Source organism: Schistosoma haematobium, chromosome 6, assembly GCF_000699445.3.
Source record: "Schistosoma haematobium chromosome 6, whole genome shotgun sequence".
Classification (NCBI taxonomy): domain Eukaryota; kingdom Metazoa; phylum Platyhelminthes; class Trematoda; order Strigeidida; family Schistosomatidae; genus Schistosoma; species Schistosoma haematobium.
Genome location: NC_067201.1, coordinates 24123454 through 24141063, shown reverse-complemented (window position 1 = coordinate 24141063; position 17610 = coordinate 24123454). Strand labels below are relative to the sequence as shown.

At 36.6% G+C, this 17610-nt stretch overlaps 1 protein-coding gene across 1 annotated transcript in view; it reads right to left on the bottom strand.

Annotated features, from left to right (window-relative positions):
- The window catches only part of TOM1L2 (TOM1-like protein 2), a gene marked incomplete at its 5' end in the record, with an annotated part of 36979 nt that overhangs the window by 10006 nt on the left and 9363 nt on the right, over positions 1 to 17610 (bottom strand). The window contains 2 exons of the mRNA XM_051217201.1: positions 7706 to 7830; positions 15126 to 15421. Of these exons, the coding sequence (XP_051065850.1) occupies positions 7706 to 7830; positions 15126 to 15421 (421 nt within the window). The remainder of the gene's footprint in view (positions 1 to 7705; positions 7831 to 15125; positions 15422 to 17610) is intronic.

Sequence of the window (17610 nt, the reverse complement as noted above, 5' to 3'; positions counted from 1 at the left end):
GTATACGATAGAGAAAGAGAGAGAGTAGAGAGTAGAGAGTCAGAGAGAGAGAGAAAAAAAAATGGGGATTCAATGAATAATAATATAAAAATGAATAAATGATTAGACGTAGTTAGTAGTATGTATGATATGTAACATATGAATCGATCTAAAAACAAAATGAAATAACACGGAAACCAATCTATTTACATGATATAATTTACGAGTTGTAATAAGAACGAGAAAGAAATCCTGTCTCTAGGCGTGTGTGTGTGTGTATGTGTCAGATAGATAGAAAGGGGAACTGCAGATTAGTGTGATCTCTCAAAGGAATAAACAAATAATGACGAAGAGAAGAATAACAGTAAAAACACTAACAACAATAATTGTGGCAAATTATAATAAACAATAACTATCCAGTAAATAATAAGACATGATTATAAAGGGAGGAGTGGAAAGAGAGAGAAAGAGAAGGATAAGGAGAAAAACACTAAGTATAACCATAATTGAATTGTCCATAAATCATACAGAAAGAAATGACTCGTAGAGGTTTGAATTTTTATATTAGAACAAAAGAATGGTCAATCAACAATCGATTCTGTTACTGTTAACACACGACAATATCAAAAAGAAAGAGGTTGAATTATATAAATAGAATTTGAAGAGAATGAGAAAGAGAGAGGAATACATCAGTTGAATGGTAATGAGTATCATCATTATTCATGTGAAGAGTATTAAATGTTTCAATCTACGCATAGATATACATACTTGACAATAAAGAACGGTTCTATTTTTGGAATCTTCAAATGGTTATACCTAGATTTCAGTGTTATCATGAAGTCAGCATTTATCGCTAAACATTAAAAAGGATAATACAAATTGTTACGAATAATTTATTTATTATTTATTTATTTTAACACATAAATATTGGTACAAGGAGGCACCAAATACATAGGCGCCAATCAAATCTCATTTGATTTGTGTGAGGGTTGTGGAGATGCGGTCCCATGGAAGCTGGTTCATACTACATTTGTTCCCACAGGATACTGGAGCCAGCCCATGTGCACCATTGGTTTGAGATCCGGTTAAAGCGCCGGACATTCTCTTTTCGTCCTCTCATTTTCGTAAACGACACCCCCACCACGAGAAGGCAGTGAGTAGGACTTCCCTGGCAGAGGCTATATACGCGTGGTCATGTGAGAGCATTTCAAGAGGGAGAGAGAACTCTCCCCACTCTCGGCCGTACCAGGGCATTTGGGGGCATTTTTACACAGTGAACAAATCAGTGCTTGTCATACCGTATAATGAAATATAAACTGTCCGAATTGTGTGAGATTCATGAGTGATCAGAATTGACAAGTATGGTATGTGATTTCTGTCGTCAAATGGTAAATTACTTTGATTAGGATAAGAGTGTACACGTATCGTACTCTTCCATATGTGACATTATGAAAATAGACAAGAAGTTTGTATGTTTGATTTATGGTGTAAGTATATGTGATAATCTAATTGATGAAAACAGTCTGGATCAATAGATGTCATATTCGATGTCATCATAAGGTTAGTTCAATTATAAAACACATCCGTGTAAGAAGTCCTACCTTAAGTTTTAGAAATTCTATTTCATCGACTTGAGGATATCCTGCAACTCATTGTGTATTGTAATCATTTTCTATGAAGAGTTGCTTATATCCAATGGTCATACCGTGTAAATGAAACCAAAGCTGAGAATATATATCCTATGCATAGTAAGTTGCAATCATTTATAGATATATTCATACTGTGATACAACTTGTGATGCCTTAAAAGTAATTTTATAGCAATTTCCCAAAAAGGATTCAATACTAGGCATTATTTGCCAATTCTGAGACTGGATGAAAAAATCAGATAATCGGTCATGATATGATTTCATGAAATGGAAAATAAGACTAGTAACTGTTATTCATTATTGATTCCTAATATGTGAATTCCTAAAAATCATAAAACTCAAATGTTTAGGACATTATCAGACATGGCATATTTAATTATTTATTTGAACACATAAATAATGATACAAAGGGGTACCGAATACTTATATGCCACACAAGTCACTTGATTTGTGTGAGGGCTATAATGCTACCCTGGTGCCCGAAACAAACCACGTGGTTTTCTCAGGAAGCCACACCCGGAGGCTCCGACCAAAAGGTAACATCCACAAGGCAGTGGAGCAACGTCAGGAGATGCACTACCATGATAGTCGGTCACAGACTATAGGTTAATACACCATTTGTTCCTTCAGGATACTGAAGCCCATTCGCACCACTGGTTTGAAATGAGGGTTCGCCAACTCACCTAGGTGGACTCTCCATGTCTACCAACCCGGTTAAAGCGCCGGACATTCGCTTTTTGTCCTCTCAATTTCGTAAACAACACCCCGCCACGAGAAGGCAGTCAGTCGGACTTCACTGGCAGAGGCTATATACACGTGCCCATGTCAGAGAATTTGGAGGGCGTGTTTCGTCCAATTTGAGATTCGTCAGCTGGATGTACCTGCATCTCAGAGCTCATGTTCATTCTAGGACTCGAGCCCAGTTCCACTGCTAACCACTATCCATCTTTTGCTCATTATGTTTGTGAATTAAAGCAATATCGAGACAGTTCGCACAGGATGCACACATACCAACAAGAGACTGGTCAATTGTAGTCCTTAAACATCAATCGGATGATTTAAGTAAACAATATCAAGTGAATTTAAACTTCACCACATTGCACAAGCAAGTGGCTATCAAGTCTCAGTAGATAAGTGGATAACGTAATGGCGTTTGAAGTGAACAGTACGTAGGTTCGAGTCGTAGTGTGAACATCAACTCTGAGATGCAAATACATACAACTGACGAGTCCCAAATGGGATGAAACGCATGTCCTGGATTCCACTGCTATCCACTATCCATCTTTGCTTATAACACTTGTGAATTAAGGCAATATCGAGGCATTCCGCACAGAATGCACATATGTCAATAAGAGACTGATCAGTTGAAGTCCTAAATGACATTGGGAAGATTCAAGTAAACAATATCATGTGAATTTAAACGTCACCCTATTGCAAAATCAGGTGACTATCAGGGTTCAGTAGCTAAGTAAATGACGCGATGGCATTTGTAACGAACGGTACTGAGTTCGAGTTTCAGAATGAACATCAAGTCTAGAATGCGGGTGTATTCAGCTGGCGAGTCCCAAATAGGGACGATTGATTTATATAAATTATTTATCTATTTATTTGAACACATGAATATTGGTACAAAGGGGCACCAAATACATATGCGCCACACAAATCTCATTTGATATGTGTGAAGGCTGTGATACTGCTCGGGTGCCCAAACCGAAGCATGTGGTTTTCTTAGGGGGCCACACCCCTGAAGGTCTGATCCACAAGCCAGTGGAGCATCGTAAGGAGATGCAGTCACATGGTATCTGGTGACCAACAATTGGTTCATTAGCCATTCGTTCCCACAGGATACTGGAGCCAGCCCATGTGCACCATTGGTTTGGGATCCGGTTAAAGCGCCGGACATTCTCTTTTCGTCCTCTCATTTTCGTAAACAACACCCTTGATGCAAGAAGGCAGTGAGTAGGACTTCCCTGGCAGAGGCTATATACGTGTGGCCATGTGATAGCACTTAGAGAGGGAGAGCTGACACTCCCCATTCTCGGCCGTACCAGGGTATTTGGGGGCAGACATGTCATATAGCAGAATCCAGTGAGGAGGGGAATCCTACTATACTTTTTCATTGAAAGTAACGTATACCTGTGATGTAGTCTACTTACGTATGCAGATACAAGTAGTATATAACATCAGTCGGATGTAGAATATCTGCGATCAGAAAGTTTAAAAAAGATTGAAATGAAGAGAAGAGAGGAAGAAACTGAAAGTAATCAAGATAACAACAGGGATGAAGGGATAATGAAACTTGTAAAAGACGATTCAAAGATGTACGATTTCTGATGTGTGAGTTCGAAATTTTACTATGTGAATGTACATTAAAACAATAAAGTAGTTTTCCCCACTTGAGTCTTTGTTCACTACAAACCTTTTTTAACTGTAGTGTTTATTAAAAGTTGATTCAAAATCTATCGTATTATAAACAATTAAGTTATATGACACTATTCCATGTTTTAACTTATTAACATTTAAATCTTCATATAAACAAAACAGGAAGTGAAAATATGAAAATTTCAATGAAAACAAATATACAATTTAAATCAATTTATCATATCATGTGAAATATTTTCAATGATTAAGTAAAGATGGATAATGGCAGGTAGTGGAATCTAGAATGTGTGTTTCGTCAGTTGGATGTACCTGCATCACAGAGTTGATATTCAGTATGGAATTCGAACACCAGTACTGTTCAATTCAAACACCATCGCATTATCTTGGAGTGAACATCAACTCTGGGATGAAGGTACATCCAGATGATGAGTCTAAAATAAGAAGAAACGAGCGTTCTGGATTCCACTACTAGTCACTATCCATCTTTGATTATAAAGCTTGTGCAGTAAGGCAATATCGAGGCAATCCACACAGTATGCACATATACCAACAAGAGACTGATCAATTGCAGTCCTAAACAACAATGGGAAGATACAAGTAAAGCAACACCAAGTGTATTTTCAATTATCTAGAGACTGGGCATTTGTATTGAAGACTAAAAATCCTAGATTCAATCTCTGGTGCATATGTACTTCTGAAGTCTTATAATTAGATGAAACAGCTACTCACTGCTTCCTGGCCTTTAAGATTTGTGTGTAACTAAGATTATTCTGTAATGTTAACTAGGAAAGTTTAACAATTTCCAAGAAACTTTGTAATCTCCCCCTCTCACCGAAACGACAATTGAATCAGATCTTATTTATCATCAAGATTAAATACAACAAAGGATTTATCTCCGTTTACACACAGAAAAAAAAGTGTTTGAAAAAACGTTTCTGATGTTTTAGAATGAGTATCCATGATCCTAATGGTTATTGTACCCATGAGCCTTCAAAACCCATGATGAACACTAAGCCATGTAGACATATGAGTTAGCATCCAATGATCTATATTGCTAACTATAGTCAATTCATGATGTTGCGCAACTATCTTTCCGTTATTTGATTGCATATTATATTTTTTTAAAACATGACATTTCATGTCCGAATTCTTTTTTCAATTCTCTCTTAACCAATATGAATGTAAGGTACAATGACTTGAATGAATACATATATTCATTTCAAGTATTATATTGTCTATTTGACAAATTCTCTTGGATCATTTAATGTTCAGTGGTTCGAAGTAGTCGACAAGAGATTATGAACCAAGATTTGGTGCTTGTTCGAAGTCATAGACATTTACGTAGAACGTTGAGAAAACTGATACTACCTGATATAAATGACTATCTAGATCATCCAGATGTTTCATCATCGAGGAAATTACTAGACTAGACTATTCAAGTCACAAATGATCCGGTTTAATAGGATATGGGATATTCCCACATCGATTTCATAGTTTGTCTACTCACTTAAAGTTGGTTGAAATCTATCAACAAAGTGATATAATGAGAGGGGGAGGAGAATTTATGTGGAAACCGAGATATGGAGAATGCTTGGACTGTTGTACTTTATATTCTCCTATTTCTAAACTTTCTTTTGACTCAAAAATCTTTGTCATATTTCTTATTATTCGAGTTTTGTTATTGATTATTGCGCACTGTTGAAGAGTCTCATATTAGGGTGAAACGAGAATCCAGTGCTTCCAGGTTCTTATTAGTTCATGAACTCAATGAAATTTAACAATCTTCACAACCTCACACTGATTAATAATTAATCTCCCTATTAATTTGGTTTTGTATCACATATGACTAAGTTATGTACTGACTATAGTTGTCTAAACGTGTTGTTATGTGACCAGATATTTCAAGTATATTGTTGTTAGAGTCTTGAGTCATAATTGAATTGAGCATGATGAAGAACTGATCTTTCTACTTTTTTTCGCCTGACTGACCAATGGGTTAGAAGGAACTCCAGGATAAAGAAGAGTCTATTTCCCGAGTGTGATTCATTGGTCGATATGTCAGTTGATACATAGAATTTATTATTATGTATTTTATTTATTTGAACACACAAATATTGGTACAAAGGTGCACCGAATACATATGCGCCACACAACTCACTTGGTTTGTGTGAGGGCTGTGATACTGACCGGGTGTCCAGACCGAACCACGTGGTTTTCTCAGTGGGCCACACCCGGAGCCTTTGACCCAAAGGTCTAATCCACAAGGCAGTGGAGCAAAATCAGGAGATGCAGTCCCATGGCAGCTGATAACAAACGATTGGTTCATACTCCATTTCCTCCTTCAGAATCCTGGAGCCCATGTACACCATTGGTTTGAAATGAGGGTTTTCCAGCTTCCCTAGGTGGATCCTCCACATCCACCAACCCCCATTAAAGCACCGGACATTCGCTTTTCGTCCTCATAATTTCGTAAACAACACGATAAGACAGTGAGTAGGATTTCACTAGTAGTAGCTGTATACGCGTAACCATGTAAGAGCATTTCAAGAGGGAGTGCTAACTCTCCTCACCTTCAGCCGTATCAGATCATTTGGGGAGGGGACTGATACATAGAATGTTATCGGTCCTATTATCAACATGAGTGAATTAATAGATACATGGATATATCATACAACAGCGTTCTTATTCATTCAATATAACACACTATAATCTATATAATACTAATATGAAAATATTTAGTAAAATTAAACATACGATAAATATAAACTAATCGAGCGAAAAAATTTATATTCAATTCAGTCTTAAGTGCCCACATAGTGGAAGGGTTCTTCTGGCTCTACACTAATATATATATATATATATATATATATATATATATATAATTCGCAATAATGAAATAATATTCATCGAGTGGATATGTTGCGTAGTCAGTCAGTTAGTCAGCTACAACGTAGGACCAGACACATATATGCATCGGTCCAAGTTACCATACCTCATTAACACAACAAGGTCAACACCGGATTCATAAAAGTAGTTAAGTCAGAGGTGGTAATGTATAAAAGAAAGATTGCAATAAGGATATAGTACAGGAAGAAAGAATTAGTACGTAGAAAGAAAGATATGAAGCGATTTTAATCTCTTAGTTTAAGGGAAACCAGTGAGTGCATACACCTGCACCACTGTGATAGATTCTGAGCCATGTCACCAAGGATCTCCAATCATTGGTTACGATAGTCACGCGGACACCAACCAATTAGTCTGCATCTACCAATATGGCTCAGACTAGAAGCTAGTGACTTAAAGCACTGATGCCACGTTTTGGTTTGGCCGCCCCTAACTTTCTTCCAACCATCTCCAACACCGGTTAGCATTGCACGTCGTGATAATCGGTGTTCAGTCATACGTAACACGTGGCCCAACCATCTCAGTCGATGAAGATGTTCCGTAATATTTATATAATAAGAGAAAGGGTGAGAGTAAACAGTCCTAACTCGACCCCCTCTGGTGTTATTCCCGGTCCCAAGCCCGAATAATGGAGGGTGGTTGGGCATGGGGGTTAACGGGCCCCATCCCGTAGAAAACTAACTCGCTAAACGAAAAAATGCTTACCAGAAAAAGGGGTTCAACACTAATAAAATAATACTCAATGAATGAATAAGTTACGTAATAATTATATTTATATACATATAAACTAACCGTAAAAGTGTATTTGTTAAATGATCATTAACTTGAATTAAATTATTAATTACTTCTTCATCGGATACTTGACTTAAAAATTCCATAACACGTTGATGCATAATACGACATGTACAATTTAATTCCTATAATAATAATAATAAATAATAATAGAATGATGATATAATTGAATACCTACTAAAATGACAATAATACATTGTAAAATATTCAAAAGATACCCTTTTAGATTGATTAATTCTACATTCTTTGTATGAATGATCATTGAAGTAATATTGACAATTCAATGATCCTCTTTCCATAGACAATGATGCGCCCCAAATTCTTTGATACGGCCGAGAGTAGGAATAGTCAGATCTTCTTCTTGAAATGCTCTCACATGGCCACGCGTATATAGCCTCTGCCAGGGAAGTCCTACTTATTGCCTTCTCACATCAAGGGTGTTGTTTACGAAATTGAGAGGACGAAAAAAGAATGTCCGGCACCTTAACTGAGTTGGTGGACATGGAGAGTCCACCTAGGGGAGTTGGAAAACCCTCATTCCAAATCAATGGTGTGCATGAGCCCCAGGATCCTGAAGGAACAAATGGAGTATGAACCAATCGTTGATCACCAGATACCATGGGACTGCATCTCCTAACGTTGCTCCACTGCCTTGTGGGTTAAACCCTCAGGTTGAAGGCTCCGAGTGTGGCCCCTTAGGAAAACCACGTGGTTCGGTTTGGGTACCCGAGCAGTATCCCAGGCCTCACACAAATCGAATGATTTATGTGACGCATATGTAATTGATGCCTCCTTGTACCAATGTTTATGTGTTTTAATAAATAAATAAAATTTCAAGAGAATTCCAATGTTTTCACATAGTTAAAGTTTGTCAATATAATCAAATGCATCTTTATACATTTCAGACATGGAGGGAGTGAAACTGTAAAAAAGTAAGAAGCTAGCAAGACACCTTTACAATTACTCTATACTGTGAGGACGACCAACGGGTGAACTCAAGGAAGCTCTAAAAAGTTCAGAAAGAGCTGAAGATATTCCATCCAATCATCTTTTGGAAGAGTATTTTACAATCCCCAGGTATAGCTTCTGTATTGGATCAATGCTAATAACCTCCTGTATGCTGATTGGAGGACTATAATAATCATTTCACTCTTACTAAAAAAACTATAAATATCTGACAGTTTTGTACCATAATTGACACTGTTTTGGAACTGCATTCTTTTCACTTGTCTTCTGTCTTCTTATTTGAGACTTAGAAAGGTCCTACCATTCGAGTGCTTTACACAGAACTAGTTAGTTTCAAAATATAAAATATAGTCTTCAATTGAAAGTCATATTCTAAAGTGATTTATATCCCTTGAAATGATATTCATAGAACTACTAATTATGAAATCCTAAATATCTTCCACTCATTCATAGATCATAAATGAACACAATTTAACTTTACCGATCAATATTCAATCATTAATGAAACAGTTAGTCGACCATTAAGTAGTGACCAATTTCATTTTTATCTAATCCTTTAGTGCTTATTGAATTCTATCGATTAAGTTGCAATATGGTTACCAGTCTAAGTGACTCGATATTGAGTGTAGTACGTTAACGTGTAAGATAGCCGTTGGAGTTAGTCAACTGCAAAATCAAGATCTAAGTTTCGTGCTATTCAACACTCACCACCAAGATGTGTTTCTAAACTCAAGGAAACTGATAAGCCTGGGAGGACTTGACCTCGTGTTACCCAGCTTCACAATCAGAGATTTTATTGCCGATCTATCTGGGCAGAGACTAACTTTATGTAGGGCTAAGATATATTTGCAATTGGTTAATCACTGAGTAACATCTAATGACGTGTTTATTTAGTCCTTTAATCCTGATTGAATCCTATAAATCAGATTATAATATATTGACCTTTGTTATAAGTTACTCAATATCATGTACCCTACATTAAGATGCCAGATAATTCGAAACAGGCGGAGGGTTTTCCACAAACTACTTCCAATTATCAAAAATCACTACTTATACATAAATGTAAGAAAAATTATAGTCATTAGTAATCTTTATATATAATGATAATGACATGGCCGGCAGAATATTGAAGACAGTATAACTCTTGGAACTGATTTACAGAATACTATTATTATTTATATCAGAAGGGTTTTCGTGGATATTATAGTAATTCCAATGATTGAGATCATGATTCAATTGAAGCTAGACCATCATGGAAAACTTGGAAGCACTGGACGGCCGTTTCGTCCTATTGTGGGACACTTCTAAACGCTATCGCGTTATCTACTTAGCTACTGAATAAAGCAATATCGAGACAATTCGCACACGATACCCATATGTCAATAAGAGAATGATTCGTTGTAGTTTTAAACATCAATGGGAAGATTCAAACAACCAATACAAAAGTGAATAGAAAAATTTTTCTTTCTAATTAATTCAAATCTTTCCTACGACTCGAACCCAGTACTGTCCACTTAAAACGCCATCACGTTATCCACTTACCTACTGAGTCCTGATAGCCGTTTGCTTTTGCAATCGGGTGAAATTTAATTCACTTGGTATTGTTTTACTTGAATCTTCCCATTGATTTTTAGAACCGCAATTGATCAGTCTATCTCTTATTGACATTTATGCATACTGCGCGGATCGCCTCGATATTACCTTACTGTACAAGCATTATAAGCAAAGATGGATAGTGGATAGCAGTGGAATCCAGAACGCACGTTTCGTCCCACTCCGGACTCGTCAGTCGGATGTACCTGCATCTCAGAGTTGATGTTCATTCTGGAATTCGGCACCTAAATAGATAACGCGATGACATTTGAAGTGAACGGTACTGGGTTCGAGTCCCGGAGTGAACACCAACTTGGAGATGCAAGTACATCCAGCTGATGAGTCCCAAGTAGAACAAAACGTGAGTCCTGAATTCCACTATTAGCCAATATCCATCTTTACTTATAATGCTTGTGCAGTAAGGCAATATCGAGGCAATATGCACAGTACGCACATATGCCAATAAGAAATAGACTGATCAATTACAGTCCTAATCATCAATGGGAAAATTCAAGTAAAACAATACCAAGTGAATTTAAAATCTTTTATTATTATATTATTTGTTTTTCAGTTCATCTAAGGTCATGTCATTGGGGTCCAAACTATCACGGTTAACCACCTACCTCACATACACACATTCATATCGAATTAAGTTTGAATAGATAGTTCAATAATAGAAAAACCAATGAAATATGAAATACAATGAATAGAGAAGTTATAAGAAGAAAATTATCATTAGTCCTTTATTCTTGAACAAATCTTCAATCTTCATTATTTATCCATAATGAAAGATATACTTAAGGATAACGGACAACTACTTATCCTGTAGTCAATTACAAATATTAATATCCATTTCTAGGTCAACAGAATTAATTCTAAGTCAATAATTTAATAGAAAATAATATCAGATCTTTATTCGACTAGAAGTATAAATCAAATCAGTTTTGAAATAATCATTCTTAGATAATTCAATATAGATCTTGAGATGATGGAGAAGATTTGTAGCTCAGATGAATGATTTTAATGGAGTTTTATTCTCTGAGGTGGATGGTTTGATCGTGGAGCTTTCATAATTCTTCTAAACGACATCATCAGCACAAACTTCAGGTTATCCTGTAGACCTCGATATTATGGAGAAATGATGTGGAGAAATTCGAACACTTCACTTCTACCTGAAGTTTGCGCTGATAATGGAGAAACTCTGGAAAATGTGGAAACGTTCACATATCTAGAAAGCAACATTCATGAACAAGGATGATCGAATGCAGATGTGAATGCGAGGATTGACAAAGCAAGGGCAGCATTCCCACAACTGAAGAACATATAGAACTCAGAACAACTGTCAACCAACACCAAAGTAAGAATTGTCAATACGAACGTCAAGTCAGTTCCACTGAACGGAGCTGAAACTTGGAGAACTACTACAATCATTATCAAGAAGGTAAAACTATTTATAAATAGTTGTCTACGCAAGATACTTAACATCCATTGGCCGGATACCATCAACAACACCATTCTGTGGGAGAGGACAAACCACATTCCAGCTGAAGAGGAAATTAGGAAAAGACGTTAAAAGTGGACAAGACATATATTAAGGAAATCAACAAACTTCATTACGAGGCAAGCCTTAACTTGGAATCATGAAGGGAAGTGGAATAGAGGAAAACCGAAAAACACTACGTCGAGAAATAGAAGCAGATATGAAAAGGATGAATAACAACTAGAAAGAACTGGAAAGAATTGCTCAGGACAGGGTTGGATGGCGAGTGCTCCTCCACGAGGAGTAACAGGCTTAAGTAAGTAATTATTGCATACTAAAGTGTAATTTATTTAAGAGATTTCATTTAAATCCAAACCGTCTATTGTATTTGAGCTTTTCATCCGGTATATTAAATTATATTATAATGGCATGTCCATTGTGTCTGAACTCTTAATGTTTAAAATGTAATCTTGAATGAAAAATTACATTACAATATGTAGTTTTCAGCCAATAAATAAATAAGAAATTGACCAGAAGTGATGCAACACATTAAATAATGTGGATAACCTCAAGGTAGAATTAATTACATAGCTTGAATATCCTGTTGAATACAATATCTTTAGTTCACTGAATAAGTCAGTCATTCAGTAACAACGCAGAACTTCGTGTACACGTATATCAGTTCAAGTTGCCATACTACATTACACACAGATACAAATGTCAATTCAAATCCCGTAGTAGTAGAGGTAGTAAGAGTATAAGCAGTAATCGGAAAGTTATTTATTATGTTGTATTCATCAAATGCAACCCCTATAGACTGTCAACGTAGGACCACGCACATATATATGCATCGGTCCAAGTTACCATACCACATTAACACAACAAGATGGACACCGGATTCATAAAAGTAGTTAATTCAGCGGTGGTAATATATAAAAGAAAGATTGCAATAGACTGTTGGAGGTAATTATTTGACAGATATACATAGTAGTGACTATCCGTGAGTTTCTGTTGTGTAATTTAATCATCACATTGTTCAATTAATGTAACTCCCTTAAAACATATTATTATACTTTGACTGACTGAAAACTAAGAAGAGGTAGTTGCATATTACTACGTTTTCCAGCCAGTCACTCAGTTATAAACAACGCGTAATCTGGTACATATGACCATCAGTTCAACTTGCCACATCACGTCAGCAAAAACAGATGACATGATCACGATAAACCCAAAAACGCATAAAAATAGTAACAGTATCAGCAGTAGTAAAAAGAGTTATTAAGCTAAAAACAACACGATTAGAAAATAGTGAATGGATCTGCTTGACTGGGATTAAGTTTGAATCATCTTCCCACTACTGATCATATCTTATAGACGTATTAACAGGGATCAGATCAACAGTCAACAACTTTCGAAAATGATCCCACGTTATTGTTTGGTCACTGTAACATTTTCTTCAACTTATTATTACACTAAACAACATCTTGTACCAACAGCTTAATGATTTTAACAATCGAATTCATTTCAACATAAAATTACAGAACATCTTAGTAAAATCTGAGAACCATACAATGAATACTTCATGAACAAAATGTCAATCAATCATCTCAGACTTCATTGTTCTTTCGTTTTAACACCAATCATTCTCTTTTCTTTGATCTTCTTAACCTTCTGCCTCTAGGCATTTCACTCTCGATTGATGATATATACTACTTATATCTGTCGATATCAATAGCACACACCACACCAATATCTTAACAGTGCATAAGTTTTTGATTTAACTACCCTTTGATCACAATCTTTTAATTATACTACCCCTAACTTTGGGTCTGAAAAGTTGAAAAATGAAAATTTCGCAAATGCGATAAAAATGATCTTCGTGGTCTAGTAATTGTATCCCGGCACCAAACAATGGCCTTTAAGCGTTATTTAGACCCTAACGATTTAGGCTGGGCTATTTCGTTTACTACCCTACATATGTGTTGTATGCAGTATCAGCTATATGGCTATGTAGAGCTGAAGGTTTGCCATTGATATTGTGGATGGTTCTGCATTGCTTTGGCAAGTTTTGCTGACTATTCATGCATAAAATTGGTTTGCTGGTTAACTGATTTCATTCACACTGGTGATTGCTTTCCAGTGTTCTTAAGGGCTATTGTGATTGGGACATTGTAAGGCATGTCACCATTGCTAACATTAATGATATAGACTGTGGTGTAAGCAGAATAGGTCAAATTTGTCCTGTTCGTACTGTGCATAACTGATTCACGAGATCATCGATCGGGATAATTATTATACATGTGACGTGAATGTGCGTATGAATGGTCCACCAGGGTGCTTGGTACATGTGTGATTGCACCACAGGATTGAGCTGTACTACTCAGATTATGGCGTTAAAGCCTATACGGTGTCTGGTTCTTCTGTGAAGCGGGATTTGAGCTGTACTGCTCGAAATATAAAATTTAAGACTGGGCGGTGTCTGGCTTTCCTGTTAAACGGGATTGGGTTGTCACGTGAAAGTCTGGATGGTGTCTGGTTCTCCTGAAAACCAATGTAAAATTACCCTGACCTACAAGAGTATATTGTAAAACTAACTAACTATATTATTTTTAAGTACAATTTCTTTGAAACAAAGTGCCCAGATTTGATTTGATAATTTTATATTGAACTACTATTTATTTAACATTCCTCTCTTAAAATTTTTAACTGAATAATGCTTTAAGATCCACTCAAAAAGTATTCAATTCGTTTGGTTCATGTAACCTATCATTCAAGAACAAGTATACTTGTAACCCTCAAATGCCCTAGTACGGCCGAGAGTGGGGAGAGTCCGTTCTCCCTCTCCAAATGCTCTCACATGTCCACACGCATATAGCCTCTGCCACGGAAGTCCTACTCACTGTCTTCTCGCATCAAGAGTGTTGTTTACGAAATTGAGAGGACGAAAACTGAATGTCTGGCGCTTTAGTCTAGTTGGTGGACACGAAAGATCCACCTGGGGGAGTGGGAAAACCTTCATTTCAAACCAATGGTGTACATAGGCTCCAGTATCCTGTGGGAACAAATGGCCTATGAACCTAATGTTGGTCACCGGCTACCATGGGACTGCATCTCCTTACGATGCTCCACTGGCTTGTGGATCAGACCTTCAGGTCGAAGGTTCGGAGAGTGCCCCCCTAAGAAAACCACGTGGTTCGGTTTGGGCACCCGAGCAGTATCACAGCCTTCACACATATCAAATGAGATTTGTGTGGCGCATATGTATTTGGTGCCCCTTTGTACTAATATTCATGTGTTCAAATAAATAAATCTGATCCAAAACACAAGTTTATCTTTAACATATGAAATTGATGAAAATCTATGAAATCTTTACATACTTACTTTGAGTAAATTCAAATCATCTATCGTTATAGTATCTGGTCTTAATTCAGCTAATAAATCATTTAATACATTAATATTTGTTTCAACAATAGATAAATCTTCTGTTAATTTAATACGTTGTGAAGTATTTAAATGACGTACAATACCATCTTCATCAAATTCCATTTCATCATTATTATTAGGATTATTAGAATTCATTGAATAATTTGTATTCATTTGTTGACATTTATTATTAGATAATGATAAACAATGTGTATGAGATGGATGTGGATAAGTTAAAGTAGATGGTTGATGATCTACAAATTACAAACAATAATAATAATAATAAACATTGTTATTCATAGTGATCATAATGAAATGGACTAAGTTTTTTTTTTAAAGAAAAATACTTCATTATAATGTGATAATACGTTTTGTAGAAACATCATGATTGTTGAATAATTAGTGGATTACATGTTGATTTCTTATGAGATATTTGTTGAAATCAAATTTCAGTGAAAACATCAACAGTAGTATGGAGGTAAAACTAACTGAAGAGTCTCAAGTAGGACGAAATATGTGCATCAGCAATTCCGCTCACTTACTTACTTACGCTTGTTATTCCTAATGGAGCATAGGCCATCGACCGGTATTCCCCAACCCACTTTGTCCTGGGCCTTCCTTTCTAGTTCTATACAATTGTTGTTCATTCTTCTCATGTCTGTGTCCATTTATCGGGGTAATGTGTTCTTTGGTCTTCCTCTTTTCCTTTGGCCTTGAAGATTCCATGTGAGGGCTTGCGTTAATGACGCAATTGGGTGCTTTCCTCAATGTGTGTCCTGTCCACTTCCAGCGCTTCTGTCTGATTTCTTCCTCCACTTCAATCTGGTTTGTTCTCTATCACAGTGAGTTGTTGCTCATAGTGTCTGGCCAACAAATACGAGGTATCTTGCGTAGACAACTGTTAATAAACACTCGTATCTTTTGGATGAAGACTTTCGTAGTTCCCCAGGTTTCCGCCCCATGCAGTAGAACTGTCTTGACATTCGTATTGAAAATTCTGACTTTGGTGTTGGTTGATAGAGAGTTGTTTTGAGTTCCAGATGTTCTTCAGTTGTAGATATGCTGCTCATGCTTTGCAACTTCACTATTGACCATGTTATATCTAGAGCTTAGATTCTTAATATACTGCGTACAACTTGAGCACTCAAATGCTAGAACCCTTCTAAGTCGCAGATAAGAAGACAGAAGACAAGTGAAAAGAATGCAGTTCCAAAACAGTGTCAATTATGGTACAAAACTGTCAGATATTTATAGTTTTTTAGTATAAACGAAATGATTATTATAGTCCTCCAATCAGCATACAGGAGATTACTAGCATTGGTCCAATAGAGAAGCTATACCTGGGGATTGTGGAATATTCTTCCGAAAGATGATTGGATGGAATATCTTCAGCTCTTTCTGAGCTTCTTAGAGCTTCTTCGGGTTCACCCGTGGGTCGTCCTCACAGACCATAATTCAAAATTACACCCAAAACTATTAGTGAGTTAATTTTATTATTAAATTAAATGATTGTACTTTTGTATTCCACTGAGTGTGATGCACAAACTATTGCTATATATAGTACATTTCATAATTTAATATTAATCTAATTAAAAAATTTATTAATCAGTTCTTTTACACTTATGGCGTCGATATCCAGTTACTGTTAATATGTGGTCATGATTTTACCCTATATTATTTATTATATGAGTAAGTTAAATTTGGATTGTATAATTGAACGTTATTTAATTCCTATGTTGTGTTCAGTGGCGTAACTTCATGGATTGGTTGGAGTTAGACATTAACACCGTTCGATGCCGACCAGCTCAGTGGTCTAATTGGTTAAGCGCCTGGCGCGAGACTGATAGGTCCTTGATTCGAACCTCGTGGGGGATGGGGTCGTGGGTGCGCACTGCTGAGCAGTTCCATACTAGGCCGTCCAGTGCTTCCAGGTTTTCCATGGCGGTCTAGCTTCAATCGACTCATGATTTCAACCAGTGGAATTTTTAAAGTCTCCACACAACCCCTTCTCATAAGAATCAGATTTTATAAAATGTACAAATTTACGATAGTACGTTATTACGAGAATGAAACTATCAAAAATAGTTGAGACCATTAGTCAATTGAAGGTAGACCACCATGGAAAACCTGGAAGCACTGGACGGCTGTTTCATCCTATTGTGGGACTCCTCAGTAGTGAGCATTCACGATCCCACCTCGTGAGATTTAAACCCAGGACCTATTGGTCCCGCGCACGAGTGCTTAATATCTAGACCACTGAGATGGCCGGCATTCATCGGTGTTTATATCTAACTTCAACTAATTCACGAGATTGAGTGACACATCCACCATCGTCTTCAGCGAGTTACTATCTCACAGCAGATCCAGTTGGACTCCACTGGTCAGTGCTTCTGACTAGAACTCCAGGATATATCTCATGAAGCCAGTTACTAGTGAGTGTATG